Here is a 24030-nt window from a genome sequence, read left to right as displayed (position 1 = left end):
ATTAACATTAAAAATCAATTATAAGACAAAACCCCGTAAAAATTAAATAACATGAAGGAACTGAACATTTAAACAATATTTATTTAATAAATCAATGAAATTTGTGTTTTTATTCTTTGCTAACATAAAATAATACGAAATGAGCCTAGGGGATCATTGACTTTTATGAAAATTTGTAGACTACAACTGAATTTTACATTATCAGAACATTCCAATGAATTGATTATTTTTCTAATAGTAAACAAGTTATTTTATAATTTTATTCCATCATTCATTTGGTTGAATTGCATCAACTACATGCCTTTTTGGACAAGTCTATGAATGAGGCAGAATCCATCTATGAAACAGGTGTTCTAATGGGTCTTTTACCATCTTCACACAGATCAGCTTCCCTGGACCTCATCAGGCGAAACCTGAATTGTTAAGTTAGTCAATCGCTTTCAAAATTCATTTAGTAATGGAGAGAAACTGTTACATGTCTTGGAATGTACGTGGTACACGTAGTTTAGTTAATAGGCAGCATATAGCAAAAATTAACTCACTGGCCCGCCCGGTATTGTGTTGTCTCCAGGAAACCAAATGTGCTAAATGGAGTGAGTCAATGATTAGGCAACTTGGAATGGGAAAGGAGGTTGGTTGGGTAGAAGTTTCCTCTCGAGGTCTCTCTGGCGGACTTCTCACTGTTTGGTCTAAGGATCATATCTCCATCTCAGATATAATCTTTTCACAAAACTGGATCCTCGTTCAAGGCCTTAATACCACTTCAAACTCGCAATTTGCATGCCTGAACATATACGCTCCGCAAAGTGCAAAAATGAAGCAACTGCTGTGGGAGGAACTGGGGACACTTTTACTTTCCTTGTGTGACCTACAGGTATGTCTTCTTGGTGATTTCAATGTAGTGCGCCAGAGTAATGAGAAGCTTAATTTCCAGTTCATTGGTGCAATAGCTAAAGCTTTTAACTCCTTCATCTCCCGCGCTGGACTACTGGAAATTCCACTTGTAAACACTACCTTCACCTGGTTTGGTCCCAATCAAAAAAAAGGAAGGCTTGATCGTGCATTGGTTTCAACTGCATGGTATGAAAAAGGAGGGTGGGTGTTGCAAACCTATCACAGAGGACTCTCTGATCATTAACCTATGGTTCTAAAAAACAATTCGATTGATTGGGGGCTTAGGCCATTCAAATTCTTTAATATTTGGCTGAGTGACCCTCTGTTAGCTCATAACCTAAAAGCCAGTTGGAAAGGCTCACAGGAAACAAATCCTCAGTTGAAATTCAAAGGTTTAAGAGAAGCCGCTAGAGAGTGGAATAAAGTAAAGCTTGGGAATGTAGATATAAGAATTCAACTGTTGGAAAAAAATGCAAGAAAAACACGATGCTGGTGAAGTAATTTCTCTAAATATCTCAGAGATTAGTGCTGAATTGCACAAGTTACACCAGTGCAGGGCAAGCATGCTTTGCCAACAATCCAATATCAACTAGCTGCTAAATGGAGAGAGAAATACAAAGTTATTCTATCGAGCATTAGCAAAAATAAGGGCTGCAAATAATATCAAGAAACTCATTGTGGGAGAATTTGTTCTCACAGAGCCTGTAAAGATAAAGGCAGCCTTTCAGAGTCATTTTCAGCAAAGACTTTTGGAATCAAATAAGGATAGGGTATTTGAGCTGGGTGATACTATCTCAAGTAAACTGAGTCGAGAACAGAGCTTACTACTAGAATCAAATTTTTCCATCGAAGAAGTCAAGATGGCTCTAGATATGACTGAAAAAACCAAGGCCCCGGTCCTGACAGAGTGAATGCTGGGGTGTTTGCCCTGCTGTGGGATGAGATAAAGGAAGATGTTATGGTGTTCTTCAATAATTTCCATAAATATGGTGAACTGCCTCATGGAAGCAACTCTTCCTTTATCGCACTAATTCCAAAATCACCTGATTCTTCTCTTCCCTCGGATTTTCGACCAATCAGCTTAATGAATGCCCTGGTAAAATTACTTACAAAAGTAATGGCCAATCGCCTTAAGCCTCTAATGCTGGAGTTGGTCTCACACCATCAATCAGCCTTCATGAAAAATAGGCAAATTTCAGATGGCATACCCATCACCAGTGAAATTGTGGCTCTATTGCGTAAGAGACAAGCAAACGGTTTAATTTTCAAAATAGACTTTGAGAAGGCCTTTGACAGAGTAAAGTGGGATTTTGTATTCGACATCTTCTCTTCAATGAACTTTGGTTCCAGATGGATTAATAGGATCAGAAATCTCTTCCAGACTTCTAGGATTTCGGTGTTAGTGAATGGTGCCCCAACAGGAGAATTCACACCCTCGCGTGGCCTTCGACAAGGTGACCCTCTGTCACCTCTGGTCTTTAATTTGGTTGGTGAAGGTCTCTCCTCTCTGCTAACTATAGGGGTACACAAAGGCATATTCAGTGGCATAAATCTTAAGGGAGGAATTGATAATTTTACACATCTACAGTACGCAGATGATGTGATTCTCTTCATTAAGGACGAGGATAGCTCTGTGATCGGGGTCAAGCGTATTCTTCAATGCTTCCAGCTTCTGTCTGGCATGAAAGTGAACTTTGCAAAGAGCGAAATATTTTCTTTTCATGCATCACAGGAACAGATAACTAACTGGACTTCTTATCTACATTGCATGCATGGGAATCTTCCTTTTACATACCTTGGAGCATCCATAGGTGCCTCTCCTACGGCCATAAAATTCTGGGACCCTTTAATACGAAGAGTGAAACGAAAACTTTAAGCGTATGACCCTTCTTCCCTTTTTATGGTTGGCCGAGTTGTCTTGTTGAAAGCAGCAATTGATAGTACTCCAATCTATTGGCTGAGCTTGTACAAATTACCTGCGACTGTGTTGGCCAAAGTCGATCGCCTGCGAAGAGACTTTTTATGGGGGGACAACCCTTTCCAACAGAAAATGCATTTCATCAGCTGGGATCGCATTTGTAAGCACAAACATGAAGGAGGCCTTGGCATTTCTTCTCTAAAAACAAGAAACAATTTGCTATTAGCCAAGTAGTGGTGGAGGGCCTACAGTGAAAGAGGGTCCTTATAGAACTGTTTTTTCCAAGCTTGCTACGGTCATAAATGGTTGTATGACTTGGGAGGTCTAAATCATAACAGTTGCTCTCCAATTGTTAGAAGCATCGTCTCCATTTCTAAAGACCCATGCTTCTCATTAATAACGAATCGAGCATATTACAAATGGACTAGTGGGGATGGCTCTAAGATTTTATTCTAGGAAGACATTTGGGTAACGGACACGACTCTAATGGATAGCTTCAACACTTTGTACTACAAGTCTTCAAAGCAACATTCTACTGTCAAAGCCCTACTGAACCTGTTAAAATTCTCCCCCACTTGCACTTTATTGTGGATTTCCCCTCTACTCCCAATCGAGCATGAAAGCTTACAGTCCCTTTTTGCGATTGTTGACAGAGTAACCCTATCCAATAGAGATGATCACATTTGTTGGCTTCCTTCAGGGGGGCCTTTTTCGATGTCAACCTCTCACAAGTTTCTCTTTCCCACCCACACAGATTATAGAACTTCCTCAGCCAAATGGAGACTTATTTGGTCTCTGAGAGTCCCGCCAAAAGTCACTATTTTTCTGTGGAAGCTATTATGGGGAGTGTTGCCTTGTAATCTGTTCCTCAGCCATAGAATTCGTGACTTAAACCCCCAGTGCACTTGGTGTAATCAGGCAGAGGAATCCATTGCTCATATTTTCTGGTAATGTGAGTTGGCCCAGAACGCTTGGCGTTATGTGCATCAGTGGTGGTGCATAAAGTGGGAGCTTCTCACAAAGTTTGGTTTTAATTTACAGTACATCCTGCAGCTCTTTAAGCCGAAATTTATCAAGCAAATCTGGCAAATGGTGGTTGCTGCAACTTTGTGGTCCATATGGCTTGGGAGAAATGACTCAATTTTCAATAAAGCCAAGACCTCTAATAAGATTCTTCAAACCCTAATCTTTCATAGGGTAGCAAAATGGGGAGGGGTTGCCAAGTTAGTTAAGTTTACTCACATTCCGTTGTGGCAGATAAACCCGGTGGGAACCATTCATGTGCATCATTATCTCGACAAATCTAAATATTTACAAATCAGGCGGGATAATTTCCACGTAGTATGCATGGTAGATGCTGCATGGCATGTCAACAGTGCGGGTGTTTTAAAGGGAGGTGTGGGTGGTTTAATCATCAACAAAGCTGGCCGTAGTATTTATTGTTTTTCAGGACCATCTACTGCAAAAAGCATCTTGGAAGCAGAGGTGGAATCAATTCTTCATATGCTACGAATTTTGTATGCTGCAAAGGACATGCAACAAAAAGTAGTTATTTGTTCGGACTCGACTCTGGCCATTAATTCTCTGCATGAGGGTCTGGAAAAGACTTTCCCATTGCTGGTCCCTCATTTTGATGTCCATTCTCTACTGCGTTCTTTAGTCTCTCTTAACTACTTTCCATCTGATATTAATGAAGATGCCGATGAGTTGGCTAAAAAAGGTGTGGATAGATGGAGTATGTTTGAATGGTGGGCCAGTGGGGCGTCCAATTTTTTCTCCCCTATTAGGCCTTAATTTTTTCCTTCTTTTATTTTCTTTATTTTAGTTCTTCTCTTGCCTCTTCTTTTCGCGGGTTTTCTTCTTTTATTTTTGAATTGGCCTAGTTTACAGTGGGGGTTTATAGGACGTGCTTAACGGGTGCCTTGTACTACAGCACCTGTACACCTTTCCCTTCTCCCAAGGTTTATTTCTTCAGTTCGGTTGTTTGCCTTCTGGACAATACTTGGATTCTCTGGGTAATACTTGATTTCCCTTCCCAATGACTCCAGCTGTAGTGCAAAGCATGGTTACAGCTCTATTTAGGCGGCTCTGTCCACAGTCCCCTTCCATCTTATTTTCATTGTTTACAATTTTCTCTTTCTCCTCCCTTCCTTCCAGTCTTCTCTCTCTAAGAAGTGTCATGGAGTTCATCTGGGATATTCCTGAGGGAGATTTCTATAAAATTAATGTGCACTACGAAACTGTTGAAGTGCCTTCTGAAAAAGGCAACACTGTTGCTATTGGTTCGCTTATTAGGGGTCCTGATGGGAAAAAGATCTGGGGAATTCAGGGTCCTGTCAACAGCATGACGGTCGAACAAGCAATCATGGCAGGTATCCATGCTGCGTGTGTTTTTGCTAAAGAAAAACAACTGGAACTTATTCACATAGAGACTTCTCACATTGGTATTTTCGAGCTGGTTAGCAACCAAGAAATGTTTGTCATCCATGATGAACTTCTTGAAGCTTTTCGCCTTTTTAACTCCACTCATGCAAACAACCCCTCTCAAAATGGTGACGCCACTCAGAATGCAAACTCCAGGAAAATCTCATGGATCCCAGAACACATGAACTCTGCTGCATCTCATATGGCAGAGTATGGCCTTCTCAATCTCTCAGATCCATTTGAGCTCCCTAGGGATGCCACTCTTGGCAACCTCCAGTTCATCCTGGATCGTGACATGGGGCATGTGATCAATAACCCTGAAGTGGTAGTGGTGCCCTTAATGCGTCTGGGGGAAGTAATTGATGGTGACCCGCCATGTAACACTCTGAAGCGTAAACGGGAGGTTAATGATGGTTTTTGTGATTGTAGGAACTCTGGCTGCAAATTTGACGAGGACTGGTATGTCAATGCACCTGTGCCTTCATCTTGGCGTATTAACCCCCCCTGCTGCACTGGCTACAAGCAAAGGCAAGGGCAAACACTATGAGAACCATGCTTTCTTCGAAAATGGCTCTCTTTCTGATAAGGCGATTGCTGCCTTTGACTCGGGTGCTTTACTTCATTTCTCCTCATGCTTTCGTGAGAAGACCCTGGATTTGAAGACACCAGTGGGGAATGAAATGTTTGGTCTGTATGCTAAGGATGTGCTTCACCATACATGTCTTGACACTTTAGGTTTGCTTGAGTCCATGTTTCTTCCTGCCCCGGTTCCACCTCCTCAGCCTTCTTCTCCGTTCATGTCCACTGATCTCATGCTGTATGAAATGGGTCTTGAGAGTTCACCTGTCCATGTTGGTAATGTTGTTTCTGGGGCTTTGGATGGTGGTTCTCTCTCAGCTTCTTCTCAGCGGGGCCGTAGGGCCGCCAGTGTTTGAAAGCCTTGCTTATGTCACTACTTTTGGCCTGCTCTAAGTTCCTAGTTTAGTAGGCTTTATTTCCTAGTATTGTGTTGTTTGTTTAGTCAGGCTGTTTTGGTATGATTCTCTCAGGGCCTCTTTCACTTTCATTTTCCTTTGCCTTAGTTGGTGTTAGCTTTTGGGATGGACTCTGGTGCCATTCGCGTAAGATGTTCCGAGATTCTATTATATATATATAGTGCCTGCTTATAAAAAAAAACTACTCAAAGTACTTATATACAATCTTCAAAGAGGCACCCGGTACAGGGAGGAGTGAAATCTTCTCAAATCGTTGCCTGGATTTTTAATTTTGTTTGAACGGGGAACGAATAGACAATTTATATTGGGAATTGATAAATAAGCTCCACATTTTACTATTTAAACTCCAATTCCAAATTTTATAGCATATTTAACCATGCCTTTTCCATATGATCCATCCATATTGGTGGTGATAATGAGATTTGGATAAATGAAAAAATTGAATTGGAGTTTAAATAGTAAAGTTTGGAGCTTATATATCAATTCCCTTTATATTTAATCAATATCAGGACGAATTCGAAAATCGAGAAAATATTAAATATATATCGTAGAATTTTTGACTCTTGAAATTGGAAACGGGAATATTATTCCTGATCGAGTAACCTGATCCCTAATTAATTTCAATAAAATTCCTAATATTTGATTTGATTGAAAAGAAAAATATGATTTAACATGTATTTTGTTACTTTAATATATGTATTTAAAAAGATACACATGAAATTATGCGTAATTATTAATAAAATTACATAATCATCATAATCTAATAGAGTAAAGTTCTATGGAGACCACTTTTATTGGAGACCGTGGAGACCACTTATGTTCTGCAAGTGAAATATTGCATAAAAACATTGCAAAACGTATAGTTTTGCACATCATGTTGTACAAAATCATTATTTCACTTTAAAATCTTGAATATCATATAAGTTTCGCATATCGAACATTACAAAATGTTATATTCTACGAAATATATTTAGTTTGCAGGACATTATTCAACTTGCAGAACATACATTATATACATATGAAACATATATGATCTTCAACAATTTGAATGAATACATGATATTTGTTGAACATACTTCACAAAATAATGTATTTTATAGTGTTTTGTTGCAGAACATAAATGGTCTCCATGGTCTCCAATTAAAGTGAGTCTCCATAGAACTTTACTCTCCTTATCGGGAATTTTAGTTCTGTTCGAATGGGGTCTAAAGAGGAAACTAAGTACACCCGAAAAAGAGGATAAATGTAGAAATTTCGGATTCCAAAATTTAAAATGAGGATATCATTTCTCATCTAATATGATCACTTATTAATGTAAAAAATTTCTTAACATTTAATTTGATTGGAAAGAAAAATATAATTTAATATATATATTTTATTTGATATAATAAGTGATCTATTTATAACTTATTAAAATTTATACTTGAATTTAAATATTAACCAAACTATTATCATATATGAAAAATAATTGTTCCGTGCGTAACACGGTAAAACGCTAGTTTAAATTGGTATCCTAGTTGTGATTAAATTTTTTGGTCGACAGATGCTATGATCCATCCATACATTCCATTATCATATCCGAATTACTTCAAGAATAAGACAAAGTAATTGGTGCCCTCTTTATCATGATATGATAGTGAGAAATTGAGAATGTATGCAACTTAAAAGGACCATCAACAACTTTGTGGCCATAAAACAGAGAAAGAAAATCCATTATTTGCCATGGCTTCATTCAATCTTTGCAGCCTTGAAAAATCCACCTTTCTGGGCAGAACCAATCTTTTGAATCATGCCAACAAACCATTCTTCAGCGCTCAAAGATTAAGATCAAACAAATCTTTAAACACCACAGCCAAGCTCAGCATTTCTGAAATCTTTGGAGGCAGAGGTCTGTGCAATGGTGAAGAAGGTCTCCAACAAGAACTCAAAAAAACAATCTCACAGGAAACTTCACCATCAAACTTGAAATATGAAGAAGAGTCAAGAATCGCAGACATCCCGGAAGACGGATTTGACAAGGAGTTACTTGGCCTTACTGGTGGATTTCCAGGTGGTGAAAAGGGGTTGCAAGAATTTATTGCAAAGAATCCACCACCTAAAAAACCATCTCCTTCTCAGAAGCTAGTTGAGTCCAATCAGAAGAGCTTGACTAAGAAGTCGAAGCCGCCTGTTCTGCCATTGTTGATGCCTGGTATGATTGCTATTGTCAAGAATCCGAACAATCCTTACTATATGTACTGTGGTATCGTGCAAAGAATCACTGATGGAATGGCCGGGGTGCTTTTTGAAGGGGGGAACTGGGATAGATTGATTACGTTTAAGCTGGATGAGCTTGAACGTCGCGAGAAAGGGCCTCCTATGGTTAGTTGTAGGTCTGTTATACTTGAAACAATGGTAGAACAGGATGCCAAGTAAATTTTACTTCGTTTCTAAGTTCATGCTTGTGAATATATCTCTGCATTGCATAAGCCCGAGTGTTTATTTATTGAATATGGAATGCATATCAACTGCTACAAGTCCACAACATACCTTTTTCTAGTAATGGTTAGAGTAATCTTTTAAGATCATAAATGACGGAAATCATTCGCTCTTTATAAATATCAGGTTAGAAACACTGATATCCAACTGAATGGACTTTGCTCATGTTCAGACATCATTACAGGTAACTGAGAAGGATGAAATAAAGTAAAAAAAATCGAATAAATGAACATATATGAACAACAAAATCCCAAAAATATATATATATATATAGGGGGCTACTCTACTAGAAACTAAAAAAAATAGAAACTAGAAACTCCAACCCAGTCCATTACTAACAGCCCAGCCCAGATTAAAAACAGCAGCCCAATTAGTCCATTAGCCGCGCTTATTTTAAAAAAATAAAAGGAAATATACTTACACATAAATACACAACGGTTACAGTTGGCCATTACTACCATTTTCTTCTTCACTCTTCACTGTTCATCTTCTCCTCCGAAAACCACAGGTAATGTTCGTGCTTTTCTTCAAATTTCTAGTGATTTTCTGTCTTCTTCACTTCTAATTAGTGATTTTACAAACTTTCCGGTTAAATTTGACGTCAATATCAGATCTGGTTTTGTTGTTGAAGTTGAAGCAAGGAAAAATCACCAAAATCAGTCGCAACAGGTACTAGATCACTTCTAATTACAGATTTAGCAAAAAATATGATACATATATTTACGATATTCATTGCATGTCATTTTTCCGTTTGTTTTTTAGGGTTTATAGTGATAACTAACATTATATTGATGATATTGTTTCATAACAGCACTTATTTAGCTTATTTCACTGTGAAAGCTACTAAGTTATGGCTAGAACTAGAGGAGGTATGTCGATTTAGGGTTTTATAGTGTTTTAATATTTTTTTGTTTTATTAGCATTTGTTAAAATTGTGATTTAGCATGTGGTGATATGAACAGAGTATATTTGAAATTTGTTAAAATTTTGATCTATTTTTTATCTGTATTGATGTGTAATTTTGTATTTTTTTGATTGTGATGTATTTTTTTTAACAGAGTTCTGGTATGCAATTTTGTTTGTGGTGTATTGATCTGTACTAATATGCATTGTATTATGAAGATAAATAAGTTTGAGTTCTGTATTTTTTGTTGTTTCTAGTCTTGTAGTACTTGGGGCTTAATCTTGCTAGTTTTGTAGAACTCAGGGCTTGAGTTTGTGGCATAAAATTGTAGGTTTAGTCTTCCAAGTTTATAGTACTTTAGTTTACAAGAAATTGTTGTTGTTGTATATAGAATTGTCACTATGACTTTAGTGATACAAGTCAGTAGGACATTAATTTATAACAAATAGCTGCTGTAGGTAAACTTACACAATACGCTTGCAAAACAGAGAATATTGTACTTATAGTTGAACACTTTAGAACACTTTACTGATCTAAGTCAGTGATGTGCAAAGAATAGTTCTCCATTTTTACAGATTGCTCCAAGTCAGTAGGACTTTAGTTTGAAATAAATAGCTGCTGTAATTTGATTTGAATTAATAAGAAAGATATAAAGAACTTAAATCGTAATATGAGTTCTTTCAGTGTTTATTTTATATAACTTACACGATATGCAAATGAATAATGAACTTATAATTGAACATTTTAAAATACTTTAGTGATCTAAGTCAGTGAAATGCAAACAATTGTTATCAATTTTGTCATCACTTGTAGATAATTGAAATTTGTTAAAATTTTGATCTATTTTTTATCTGTAGTGATGTGTAATTTTGTATTTTTTTGAAACAGAGTTCTAGTATGCAATTTTGTTTGTGGTGTAGTGATCTGTACTAATGTGCATTGTATTATGAAGATAAATAAGTTTGAAATACTAAGGGCTTGAGTTCTGTATTTTGTGTTGTTTCTAGTCTTGTAGTACTTGGGGCTTAATCTTGCTAGTTTTGTAGAACTCAGGGCTTGAGTTTGTGGCATAAAATTGTAGGTTTAGTCTTCCAAGTCAATAGTACTTTAGTTTACAAGAAATTGTTGTTGTTGTATATAGAATTGTCACTATGACTTTAGTGATACAAGTCAGTAGGACATTAATTTATAACAAATAGCTGCTGTAGGTAAACTTACACAATACGCAAAAGAAGTTGCAAAATAGAGAATATTGTACTTATAGTTGAACACTTTAGAACACTTTAGTGATCTAAGTCAATGATGTTCAAAGAATAGTTCTTCATTTTTACAGATTGCTCCAAGTCACTAGGAGTTTAGTTTGAAATAAATAGCTTCTGTAATTTGATTTGAATTAATAAGAAAGATATAAAGAACTTAAATCGTAATATGAGTTCTTTCAGTGTTTATTTCATTTAACTTACACGATATGCAAAGGAATAATGAACTTATAATTGAACACTTTAAAATACTTTAGTGATCTAAGTCAGTGATATGCAAACAATTGTTATCAATTTTGTCATCACTTCTAGATATATTAGTGATATTTATACGCTAAGATACAGTTCATTACATAATGTTTTTCTCGAGTTTCTTGTTTATGAATGCAGGATACAGAATCCAGCTGAGAAGAAGTTCAAGACTTAGACAACTGAGTTTCCCTAAAACAAGCATAGCTGAGCCTATTGACTTAGTGGAATCTGACAGTGAAATTATGGAACAAAATGGAAATCAAAACACTGAGAATAACAAGGAAGATAACACACCAGTGAAACTATGGAAAAAGATGGAGCTCAAATTCTCTCGAAAATCAAACAACATCCCAAAGGAAACTGCAAAAAGACCAGCACATTCCATCTCCAATGATCAGGTCTTATATCTTATTTACCATTTTTTAATTATAATGGTTCTCCATATTTATTAGTCGTTTTATGTTCTACAGGACACTGAGAGTGATCAATGTGTTCCTGAAACAATTATAATTGTGCATGAAAAGGATATTCCACAAAATGTTCCTGAAACAACTACTGAGGATAATCAAACAACTACTGAGGATAATCAAACAACTGTTTGGGAAAATGATGGTGATGAAGACATTGCTGATGCAAATACCAATTATGAGGTTGCCGAAAATGTTGCTCATACAACTACTAACAATGAGGAAGATCAGGAAGCTTTGAAGAATAAAAAGCCAAAGGTGACAAAATTCAAAAGGAAAAAGGTAAAAATTTCTAAATACTACTAAAAATATAACTAATATCACTAATATATGGCACAAATATCACTAATATTTCCCCTGTTTATCACTAACATATCAATGATGTACCAGGAAATTGATGATGAAAATGAGGCAATAAGAAAGAAGAAGATCATCACAGTATGTCCTTTAGTGAAATATACTAAGGATAATATTCAGGTACTTAATTATATTTCATTAATATTCTATGTATATTTATATTCAAATTTGGTTTTTATTTTTATATAGCAATATAATTCTATATGTATTTCATATTTACAGAAAATTGAAGGAGCTAAACACTTGAATGTACGAAAGGATGAAGTCAAACTAAGGGTTTCTCCAAGAATTTTTAGTGAGATGATATTCCATTTAAAAGATGAACAAAGAAAATGGGTACACCGATCAGGTTTTGGTTTGTTGTTGAATTTTGAGTTGGAGATGTTGCCTGCAAAATTGGCATACAATGTTCTTCAGATTTTTGACCACAACTCAGTGTCACTAAAACTGAAAAGCTTAGACATCCAAATCACAGAAGATGATGTCTTTGATGTACTTGGACTACCATATGGAGGTCTCAAAATTCAACTTGCTGATGAAACAAAGTTCAAACAAAGAGAAGAATGTTGGAATGCACAGTTCTCCACTGAAAAAGAGAGAGAGCAAATAACAGCTCAAATGCTTGTTCAGAAAATGAGAAAACAAGGAGTTAGTGATAATTTCAAACTGAACTTCTTGATAGTCATGTCAAATGCATTGATTGGGACAACAAGCTCATCCTATGTTGACAAGCAGCTTCTTAGGATTGATGATGATCTGGACCATTTACAAAGATACAATTGGTCAGAATATCTTCTCCACTACCTTGTGATAGCAACAGAAGCCTGGAATAGGACAGCTTCTACTTTTTTCCGTGGATCTTTGGTTTTTCTCACTGTAAGACTTTATATAGCTAACTAGTTAAAACTATATTCTAATTGTTAATTATCAAAATTTGGATATTATTCACTAATGCTTAAACTCTTTTCTTTTCTTAAATTTATACAGTTGTTATATGTTGACCGTGTAAGGCATATGGGTATAAAACTAGTTGAGAGAACATTGCCTTCTTATATTGGCTGGACACACGATGAGCTAAAGGAAAGGCAAAGGATGGAAGTAATTGATGGCATTTTTGGAGTCGGATCACTTGTCCCTCCTATTAGGGAAATTTTAAAAGAAACTGATTGTTGCAAAGCAGATCAAACAAAGGTACTTTTATTTGAAATGATATATTGATTTACTACATTATTGCATTATGTCTAATTTTTATCAATTAACTTCGGCAGAATGAATATGAAGATGACTGGGATGATCCTGAAGTATGGAAACAGATGGATGAAGTAGTGAAAATTCACAAAGAGAAGAAGAATTCAAAAACAACACAACAAAGAGATGACATGGCTGAAGATAATACAGATGAAGAACCTCCAACAGAGGTAATCACTAAACTCTAATTTAATAATCACACACTAATCAATAATTTATCACTATCATCCATCAATCATATCTATCCTGTTTTATTGTCACAAATGATAAATTATTATATAATTAATCAATACTAATTATTCAACTGTCTATTTTATTGTCAATAGAAGAATAATTTATTTAAGGTGTAATTGGATAAACATGATGGATATAATGATTCTTGTTTGTGACATATGATGCATGATGATACTTTATTATAGGATGTTATTGAAAAATTACTTACAAGAGCACAAGACTTGGTGGCTTCAAAGTTAGAATTTGATGATGACCTGAAGAAAGCTCTAGAGATGTACCCAGATAATGACAGCCTACACTTCATTGTTGAAGTGATGGATGAGCATTTTCACCAAAGAAAAACAAGTGATGTGGAAGATGATGAACAACTTTGGGCAGAGGATCCTTTTTTTAATGATCAACAAGATGATGCGATCATTCAAGATGATCAACATGATCAAATAATTCCAGAAAAAGATGATCAAATCATTCAAGATGAGAATCTGGAAAGTAATCAAGATCCAGATATTGCTAAGTCCAGCACAAAGCTTCCAGTTGCCAAAAACAACCAAGATGTCATACCATCTTTTTCCCTTGGAATAGAAGAATTAGATGATTTAAGAAATGCGACTGTGGAAAATCAAAATTCTTTTATCACCCCAGAACCAGCACAAAGGAAAAAGAGCGCAAGGGACAAAAAAGTCGGTCCTTATGGGAAATCACCATTCATCAACAGAGTGATCGATATTAAGACAAAACTTGACAAAACAGACATGGGATTGTGGCTCTTCTTGGTGCAGAAAAAAGATATGCTGTAAGACTACTCACCTTCAGTACATTATGTTTTTAAGTCATTTTACATTTCTTAAACATCAATTTAACAATTAGTAAATCTTATTATTCTAGGGAAATGGTATACAGTTGGAAAGGTGTTGAAATTATTAAGGAGCATCTTCAAACTTTGAAGATCAAAACCAGCTTGTACTATTCAGTTATTGATGTGTGGGTCACAATTTTAAATGATTGTGAAAAATACAAATCTGAAGAATCACCAATGAGGCTGTTTTGCAACATTGGACATTTGGTAATATATGTCTTATACTGTTCTTATATTCTATACATATAATTCTGGAAACTAATCAGTTTATCTTTAATTCAGGCTTTCACCCTTGATCCAAACAAAAAAGTTTCAGAAACTTTTACTCTCTTCTCTGAAGGCATGGATAAGATTCTTGATACATTTGATGTATCAAAAGTTGAAGACGTAGATATGGTATTAAAATATAGTGTTGCTTATATAATTCATATTTTAGATGTATAACACTTAAATCAATATCTTTATAGTTTTTTCTTATGTAATTGTAGGTTTTCTTTCCAATCACCAAGTCAGAGCACTTCTACTTGATTTGTTACGACATCAGAAACCAAGGACACTTCATTATTGACAATATCAAGCGGGAAGGCAATCCAAAGCAATACTATATGAGGGTCCCTGATATATTGGTAAGAGTTTATTTCCTTATTTAATTACAAGTGAACTCAGAATTACTAAGAACCATTGATAAATTGTGATGACTATAAACTCAAACTTATGCAACTTGATGACTATAAACTTATGTCATTATCAACTTATGTGATTATAAAGTTCTATGACTGTCACTATCAGCTTACGTTCTGTGATTATCAAGTTCTATGACTGTCACCATCAACTTACGTTCTGTGATTATCAAGTTCTATGACTGTGACTATCAACTTCTGCGATTATAAATCACTTTAAATACTTTCGATTACAACTAATATTCAAAATACTACTGGTTTAAATTTGTGAATTATGTCAGTGTGATTTGTGATTATTACTTTGAATACTAGTGATTACAATATACACTAGTATTTTAAATATTAGTGTTTTAAACTTGTGAATTATGTCAGTGTTATTTTTGATTATCACTTAAAAAACTAGTGATCACCAATGGTGTATATTGTAATTGCTTTTTATTTGTATAATATAATTACTTTCTATTTGAATCGTAGTTGGATATACCATAATTGCTTTATTTTTTTATCTTTGTGACAGCATTCTCACTTCTGCAACTACATACAAATAAAAGGCAATATTCCTTTATCTAGAAGAATTCGCAAATTCAAGCGAACATACTTGACCATGCCTTGGCAGACTAGTTGGAATTCCACGGATTGTGGAATATTTGTTATGAGGCATATGGAAACTTTTAAAGGAGACCCTAAGAAGTGGGATTCTGGACTTGCAGAGGAAGGGGTTAGTGATTTAAATAATTATCTAGCATATTGTAATATTCATCCGCATGTGCCAGTATTTTAACTTTATTTCAAAATATTATGCAGATTATCCAAGATCATCAACTCAGAAGACTTCGCATTAAATATAACACTGCCATTCTCTCTTCTGGTCTAAATGCATTTCAAAGAGGGATTGTGGATGAGGCAGCCAAGCTAGCTGAAAAAGCAGCAACTTACAAAGATTTCAAAGTTGCAGCTTTCGAAAAGAATCCAACAGTTCCTAAATCAATTTTAAAGAACACATCAACTTCAGCAAAGAAGAAAGTTATTTTTGCAACTAATTTGAACACTATATTTGAAGCTGCAGCAGAAGAACAGGGCACACAAGAAGAACAACACAATGATAATTAGACATTTGCGAGTTACTGTAACTCAGAATTTAAATCTTTTGCCAATGAATGGTTTTATTTCTCTATGAATTTAGCAGACTAGTAAATCATATTCTTTTGCCAATGAATGGTTTTATCTTCTATGATTGCTTGTAAAACAGATTCAGATGTCAGCTTAAACATACTAGTGTTTTAAGTTTGCAAAACTGTTGTCAACTTAATGATAACTAGTGTTTTCATTTTCTATATTCAGTTGTATGCTGAAGGGGTTTTGTTTCCTTAAAATAGATACCATATTTACATATTCTTGAAGGTAGATATATAGCTGCTTAAACTAGTGACCATTTTTACTATTTAAAATTTAGCTATGTCATAATATATGATATTTTTTGAAGGATTTAGGCATAGGCTAATCACTATCTTTCACAAAGTGGTCTCATAAACCGTCAAGTATTTTACTTTAAATTTTGAATAATTCTAAAAATCACTCAAAAACAAAATGTTAACGATTGTAAATTAATTTATTCCACCGGCCCTTCAACCTCGCCTTAATTAGGGTTTAGGATTGAGGTACGAATTAATCTTTCTGCAACCCAAACCTAAACCCTAAATGTTGACGATTGTAAATTAATTTATTCCGCCGGCGTCTCGGCTTCAGGGCCTTCGGCCCTTCAGCCTCGCCTTAATTAGGGTTTAGGCTCGAGGGAGTAGGGCCTACCGGCCCTACACCCTCAATCCTAAACCCTAACCGTCGGCCAATTCAATATACAGTACGAATTAATCTTTCTGCAACCCAAACCTAAACCCTAAATGCTAACGATTGTAAATTAATTTATTCCGCCGGCGTCTCGGCTTCAGGGCCTTCGGCCCTTCAGCCTCGCCTTAATTAGGGTTTAGGCTCGAGGGAGTAGGGCCTACCGGCCCTACACCCTCAATCTTAAACCCTAACCGTCGGCCAATTCAATATACAGTACGAATTAATCTTTCTGCAACCCAAACCTAAACCCTAAATGCTAACGATTGTAAATTAATTTATTCCGCCAGCGTCTCGGCTTCAGGGCCTTCGGCCTTCGAGTAATTTAAAGCGATGCGCGCATCTAACACCATATTTAGTGAATTACATAATCAAAATTAGTGATATACATACTATATCTTAGTGAAAATCCTAGTATATGTTAGTAGTATAACTTGTTATTATTTATTATGCTGATTACTAACATCATGATTCCTAACATCAGTGAATAGTAACTAGTACTAATTCTAAAACTCAAATGTAAACCATATAATTGTTAATTTCTCAACAATACTGAATATCAAAATATTAACAAACCTTGAATTGTTTTATAGCTCTGGACATAATACAGTTCTAAACAATATTGAATATCAAAATATTTACAATGCTTAAATTGTTTTATACCCCTGCATATAGTAATGTAAAAACAATAATCACACTTTCTGCCTCTTTGCACATGTCCTTGAATCATGAGTTGTTGCCGAACATAACTTGCATTTTCGCGTTCTCTTCTTAGATTTATTAATCGCCTTCTCCCTGTCACTAATCAACCTCTTGAAAAAATTTCCTTTATTCTTACAAACATTCGGCGCAAGAACTTCAATAGGTCCAGTAGGTTGGTCACCAACCATAGCTGCCAAATGATCTCGTTTAGTAAATTCAGCATGTTCATTAGAACTCTCAAGATCAGCTGTCAACTGCAATACAGTTTGATGAACAACATCAAGCTTCTCCAAATGAAAACCAGCCTTGTTAACCAATTCCCGAAAATCAAACCAAATATCTGTTATTTTTAACGAAACCTTCTCCATCTTCAAATAATCTTCTGATACTGAAAGCGCTGCAGAGGAAGTACCACTTTCTGCTATTTTCATCCATCTATTCAACACAAGGCTCCTAGGAAACTTTGTCACCCCTATTTGTTTCAAGCCGCAAAAAGCATGTCTGCATACTATTCCACACATAACGAATTTCTTGCAAGAACAAACAGCATGATTTTTACTAACAGACACCTGCCAATAATAAAAAAATAACAATTACAGAACAATTGTCACAATAATATTAGTCACTAATCAGTTATTTTAACAATAAGTACAATAAATAATAAACAGTTATACTACTAATTACTAAAATATATAATATTTTTCACTGAGCAGAATTATGTTTATCACTAACATATACTAGACTTTTCACTAAGCTATAGTATATCGATAACTAATTTATATTATGTAATTCACTAAGTATGCTGATATGTGAGTTAAATATAAACACCATAGTGGACTGCATTGCAGTGAGTAAAGTAGATAAATTCTAACTATGATTTTAGCTACTTTTTAAATTAAACTAAGAACTAAAATAATAACAATACCTTAAAAACTTTATCTTTGATTTTCACGTCCTTGATTTCCAAAGCAGTAACACCATCAATCTCTTCACTCATACGTTTTATTTGCATATCCAAGCATCCTGCAAGTATTTCTTCCTGAATTTTATAAAATATCTCCCTTGTGAATATGGCTGCTGCATCATCCTCAATAAACCACCTTGACAGTATATTTGGAGTGAATGAATCTGACTCGTGATCCAACCTCTCGGTCTCATTACGTTGTCTCTCCATAGCACTCTGAAATCGCAACCAAAACTCGCAAAGAGTGTCACCCTGTTTGTGAAACTGACCAAAGAAAGAGTTCTCACTCTCTGATCGTGACGTAGTCCTCATTAAGCCAAACATTGGTTCATCTCTAAAATAAGCAGGAATCCAAGACGATCTTATTTCATACATATCTAACAGCCACTTGTTCGACTCCAACTTGAATTCTTTAATTACTGCCTCCCAACCTTCCTCAAACTCAGCAATTTCTAAATGAGAAGCCCATATATAAGTTTTCATTTTTTCCATGAAATCAGTTTCCTTGCATAAACGATTACCAAGCTGCAAAATTATTGAAAATCAAATTATAATCATGGTTAACAAAGATTATTTCAGTTATATAAATTGAATTTTTACCTTTGTCGGGAATTTTTCCATAATATGCCACATGCATAAACGATGTTTAGTTGAGACCAATCCATTATTAGAATTGAATGACGCAGGTACAGCAATTTTCATGGCAGGGCACTGATCTGTTATTATCACCACTGGATTTCTACCCATTACTTTAACAAAATGATCAAAAGCCCAACTATAGTGCGTAACATCTTCTTTTGATAAAAGACAAGCACCAAACGTAACACATCTGTCATGTTTATCTACACCGGTGAATGGAGCAAAAATCATATTGTACCTAACAAAAAGACACAAACAATAACATTTATTAACTACAACAAATAACAACTATAATCAGTAGTTTCTGTTAAACCAATCACTATTATTACAAACATATATCACTATTATTACAAACATATATCACAAAGACAGTATTCACAAATAACTCTAAAATAGTTACAAAAATACATATTCAATTGTAACTTACTTATTTGTATCAAAAGTAGCATCAAACGATACAGCATCACCATATAATTCAAAATTCCTTTGTCCAATCACATCAGACCAGAAAAGCTTCGTCAAGTGTCCTTCACTATCAACCTCATAAGCAAAATAAAATGTTTTAGAACTCTCCTTTGTAACTTTGAATTTGTCAATAAGCATTTGTCCATCTCGCACTCCAACGAAGCACTTCAAATCACGGTTAAAATTTCGAAAATCTCGCAAAGTAGCACCAACATTAGCATAGCTGCCTACCATCTCTTTCATTAAGCCAAAAGCCTTGCTGCACCCAATATTAGCTTTTCCAGCTGCAAAAACAAAGTTTCTTGAACTAATTCCCATATCCCGACTTACTCTTAGAAACTGCCTACCAGTCTTACTAGCCAAAGGATGATTATGTTGTTCAACAAAACTAAACACGTAATATCTATTTCCACTTGTATACTTCAGAACCATTTTGGCTTTACAACCACACCTCCGCGAAGCTGTCCTTCTTTCTTTACCATTTTTCCAATTATTGCTTTCTAAACTACCAATATCAACATCATTAAAACCTTCAGAGCTACATACATAATGTTTTCGTATCACAGTCCCGTCATCATCCCGTTTCTCTGTTGTCTTTCGAATATCAAACCCTCCCAACCTCCCATAATTTTTATAAAACTTATAACCAATATCCAAGCCCTCAAAAATCTGATTTAAAGACGGAATATGCTCTAAATCTACATCCTTAGGCACATAAACGCGACTACCACCCGGTGTTAAACTATAACTTGTTATAGCACTCTCTGTTTCACTTGAATATCCATCACCAGTACAATCAATAACGCTAACACGAGATGAATCACCACAATTAGAACCTACAAAAACATTCAAACAACAAAACAGAATTCATATACTTATATGATTACTGTTATACAGCCTAATAATCATAATCACTTATCTCATATCAACAACAACAAAATCACACTAAAACTCATATATCAACAGAGGACTTATATTTAAAACTCATGAATGCCTAAAAAAACACTAAAACAAACATAAATCACAAACTCAAGTATATACATAACTAATGAACTAAACTAACAGATTTCAAATAGCAAACATCACTACACTACAAATGAAAATATATTTTGTATAAAATTTCAACCTCAAACATAAAATTATTCGAATAAAATGATTTTAGACTAAAAATCTAATGAAAGTGTACCTTGATTATCACTAATCTTCAACAAATCTTTCGAAATCATGCTTTTTTATCACAACAGCACTCTAGCTTCAACGAAAATCACCGATTGTATAGGATTGAACAAGTAAATATCACCTCTCCAAATCAGCTATTAATCGGCAACAGCATCTAAGAATTATTGGATTCGAACAAATCCGATTCGGACAAATAAACAAACTGTATAGAATCGAACAAATTCCTATTCGGATTTGGTTTGTATAAGCAACTGTTGCGGAGAAAAAATCCAGAGAGAGAAAGTAGAGAGAGAAAGGAGAATAAAATTATGACGAAAGAAGTGAATTAATGTACCCAGGATTTCTGTCTTTTTCATTTTTTTAAAATTAAAAAAATCAGTGGCTGAGATTAAAAGCAAGTGATATAGATGAATGGTCAGATTTAGTTTCTAGTTTCTAGATTTATTTTGAGTTTCTATTTGATCAAATGCCTATATATATATATATAAATAGAAAATGTGCCCTATATTTTTCTAATCCAATTTTTTGAATCAAACCAGGTTTTAGTTGCCATTTACACCCATGTTGTTGTGTTTGGTTGAAATGAATGAATTGGAAAGAAGTGAAATAAAATTTAAACTACCGGGGTGCCTTCTATCTTTTCCTTGGATTTTTCACAAGCAAAATCTGATGAAGTCCTGAAAATCGGGAGAGGCCTATTTAGGCAAAACAGGAGAATCTTCGTAACGCACATCAAAAATTAGATCAAACTCGGTCTTGTTAGGCCTTCTGTCTGGGGCAAAGTAGGGTTGATGGCCGATATATATCTCCAGGGCCGACCCTTGGGTAAGGAGAGCAGGAGACCGCCCAGGGCACCAAAATTTTCATATATTTTATATATATATTCTTATATAGATGTGTTGTTTTATTTAAGATTAAAATTTATTCAAAATACAAATAAATAAATGTATTTGAAACACTAAATTAATTTAAAAATATATTAAATTAAATATTTCAAATAAAATTTTAAATCAAACTTAAATTTAATATATACCAAAAGACTTATTTGAAAAAATAATCAAAAGAAGTACACGCTCTATCAAAAATTAAAAGAGGGGTAAATATCAAACAGACATATATGAATACAATACAGTATTGGATCGGATATTGTGTTGGCTCTTAATAGGAGTTATCACTGAAGATAGATGAATTAAGATTATTATATCTCCATGTAGGGGCGGAGCCACACTCGGGGTAGTGGGGGTACTTGCCCCGGGTAGAAGCTTTAGTGTTTTGTATATTTCAGTACATAAATATTACCAAGTACATTGTTGCCCCCATGGTTGAAGTGGAAGTTTGATATTGTAGTGGCCATAGTTTCATTCTTGCATGTTGCAAATCTTATTTTTGAGCTCATTTTTTGCTCAGCCCAGGCTTTTATTTGTCCAGGAGCAGCTCCCTCAGGCTTTTGTTGTCCAAGAGCAGCTCCCTCCCTGTCTTCCATATATTCCTGAGCAGCTCCCTCCCCTGTTTTTCATATATTTTTATAAAATAAACACTTCATCCTCAAAGCAAAAGACCCCAAATCAAGGAAAAATTTTCTGTATCGTTTAGTATCTCCCATGAGTTTGAAATCTTAGATACTTAGCCCCCATAGGTTCGAAAACCTAGATATGTCCCTGTCTCCATGAGCGTCAATCCCAAGCTCCAGATATCTCCAGCAAAAACATCCATAACTCACCATAAACACATGAATCAAATCTATCAGGAGCCATGTACGCAGTAGTTCCTGAAAATGCGTGGCTCTGATCACTTGCTAAATCAATTAGCTTGCTAACTGCAAAATCCGCGAGCTTAACTTACATGTTGTGATTAACAAGCAGATTGGCAGGCTTTATATCACAGTTAACTATGTGTTTAGTATTCTGTAGATAATCAAGTCCCGAGTATTCTTCTTGCAACTTCGGCTATCATCCTCTCAGACAATGTACCATTGATTTTCACTAGATTTTGAAGAATTCCAGCCTCCATGTACGCCATGAGAATAGAATCCATCCGGCCCCCAATTTGGAGAAAACAGTACCATAAAACTGAGTGATATAAGGACAATCAGTAGACTCCAGTATGGTGATTTCTTTGACAACTTCATCATACGTAGCAAAATTGTTGTACGTTTATATCAAACTGAGACAGGGACGGAACTGCAGGTTTATCTGTACGCGGCAGGTAAGATTTGAAGTAGCAACTGGATTATTTCATGAAGGGGTTAAATGGCAATAAGGTCACTCAACTCGATAGTAATTTTCACTTGGGTCATCCAACTCAAAAAGCTTTCAATTGGATCACAAATCAAATAATAATATTCAAACTAATCATCAATCACGATTAAAATTTCACAACCGTTAACTTGCGTTGACAATAGACGGAAGTCCGTCAATTGTCCCACATCAGCGGCCACGTATACTGCCACATAATCAGCCACATCAGTACTTAACCCAAATTAAAAACCCGACCCATAACCCACCCTTTTTATAACCCACCCTCTGTATACACAAATCCAAATCACACTCAAATCACACTCAAATCCCTAACCACACTCAAATCACCCAAATCAATCGCTGAATCAATCGCTCGTTCGTTGTAAGCTGTTGAAAAAATGGTTCGAACGCGATCAGGTGTTGAAGTTCGCATAGTCCAGAAACGAAATGATGAAGACGAGATTGTGATCGAAGATGATAACGCTGGTGAAGATGATGGAGTCGATGCAAGTGATGGTGAAGACGAAAGTCGTAACAATGGTGAAGAAACATTGTAAGGCTGTTTCACTTGTGATTTATTAAAACGTCCTTTACATTTTGTAATTAGGGTTCTTAATTTCTTTACATTTAACAGGGAAAATCTGTACAATGTTGAATTATACTATGGTGGGCATTTTGTTCATGTTCCTTACGAATCGTATACAAGTAATGTGAAGAGAGTCTACAAGAACGTTGATTTGGAGAAGCTTAGCATCGATGAGTTGAAGAGCTGTTTTAAAGGTCCTGTAATGAGAATCATTTGAATATTATTGTTAATGCTAAATCTCTGTTTCTATTATTTGGCAATGTTTGGCTCTGTTTTTTATTAGAAACACAAATCACACACAAATCACACACAAATCACACATCATTCAATATAGAAAATTCTTGAGATATATAAACTTTCATTACATAACGTCGATAATCAACTGAAATATCACATTCGAAACATTGATTACACTACTTGAAGAACCTAAAAACAACCCAGGTGATGATC

At 35.2% G+C, this 24030-nt stretch overlaps 5 protein-coding genes across 6 annotated transcripts; 3 read left to right on the top strand and 2 right to left on the bottom strand.

The window, feature by feature from the left end:
- The first annotated feature begins 457 nt into the window (after positions 1–457).
- Positions 458–1138, top strand: LOC108201302 (uncharacterized). The gene has a single exon (XM_017369595.1). It carries the CDS (start codon positions 458–460, stop codon positions 1136–1138), a length of 681 nt encoding a protein of 226 aa, XP_017225084.1.
- Positions 1139–7876: 6738 nt separating this feature from the next.
- On the top strand, positions 7877–8721 carry LOC108200925 (NAD(P)H-quinone oxidoreductase subunit S, chloroplastic). Its single transcript, XM_017369199.2, has one exon. The coding sequence runs from the start codon at positions 7954–7956 to the stop codon at positions 8644–8646; it is 693 nt and encodes a 230-aa protein (XP_017224688.1). The 5' UTR covers positions 7877–7953; the 3' UTR covers positions 8647–8721.
- An 89-nt stretch (positions 8722–8810) lies between these two features.
- On the top strand, positions 8811–16222 carry LOC108201304 (uncharacterized). 2 transcript variants are annotated; one of them, XM_064083934.1, is made up of 13 exons: positions 8811–9378; positions 11263–11522; positions 11595–11873; positions 11982–12068; positions 12171–12824; positions 12936–13139; positions 13217–13366; positions 13616–14223; positions 14316–14493; positions 14569–14682; positions 14775–14912; positions 15484–15684; positions 15771–16222. In XM_064083934.1, exons 2-13 carry the CDS (start codon positions 11367–11369, stop codon positions 16074–16076), a joined length of 3075 nt encoding a protein of 1024 aa, XP_063940004.1. In that variant the 5' UTR covers positions 8811–9378; positions 11263–11366; the 3' UTR covers positions 16077–16222. The 2 variants fall into 2 exon arrangements, with proteins under 2 accessions (XP_063940004.1, XP_063940003.1); XM_064083933.1 differs by having other exon boundaries at positions 8811–11522.
- Positions 16223–17351: 1129 nt separating this feature from the next.
- On the bottom strand, positions 17352–18995 carry LOC135149133 (protein FAR1-RELATED SEQUENCE 1-like). Its single transcript, XM_064084016.1, has 2 exons — positions 18436–18995; positions 17352–18079 (listed from the first exon to the last, which is right to left on the bottom strand). Exons 1-2 carry the CDS (start codon positions 18964–18966, stop codon positions 17501–17503), a joined length of 1110 nt encoding a protein of 369 aa, XP_063940086.1. The 5' UTR covers positions 18967–18995; the 3' UTR covers positions 17352–17500.
- A 58-nt stretch (positions 18996–19053) lies between these two features.
- On the bottom strand, positions 19054–21032 carry LOC108201305 (protein FAR1-RELATED SEQUENCE 5-like). The gene is made up of 3 exons (XM_017369597.2): positions 20765–21032; positions 19541–20414; positions 19054–19351 (listed from the first exon to the last, which is right to left on the bottom strand). The coding sequence occupies exons 1-3, from the start codon at positions 20802–20804 to the stop codon at positions 19054–19056; spliced, it is 1212 nt and encodes a 403-aa protein (XP_017225086.2). The 5' UTR covers positions 20805–21032.
- Positions 21033–24030: the final 2998 nt, after the last annotated feature.

The sequence above is a fragment of the Daucus carota genome, chromosome 9 (genome assembly GCF_001625215.2).
Source record: "Daucus carota subsp. sativus chromosome 9, DH1 v3.0, whole genome shotgun sequence".
Lineage (NCBI taxonomy): Eukaryota > Viridiplantae > Streptophyta > Magnoliopsida > Apiales > Apiaceae > Daucus > Daucus carota.
This window is presented reverse-complemented; position numbering and strand designations above follow the sequence as displayed.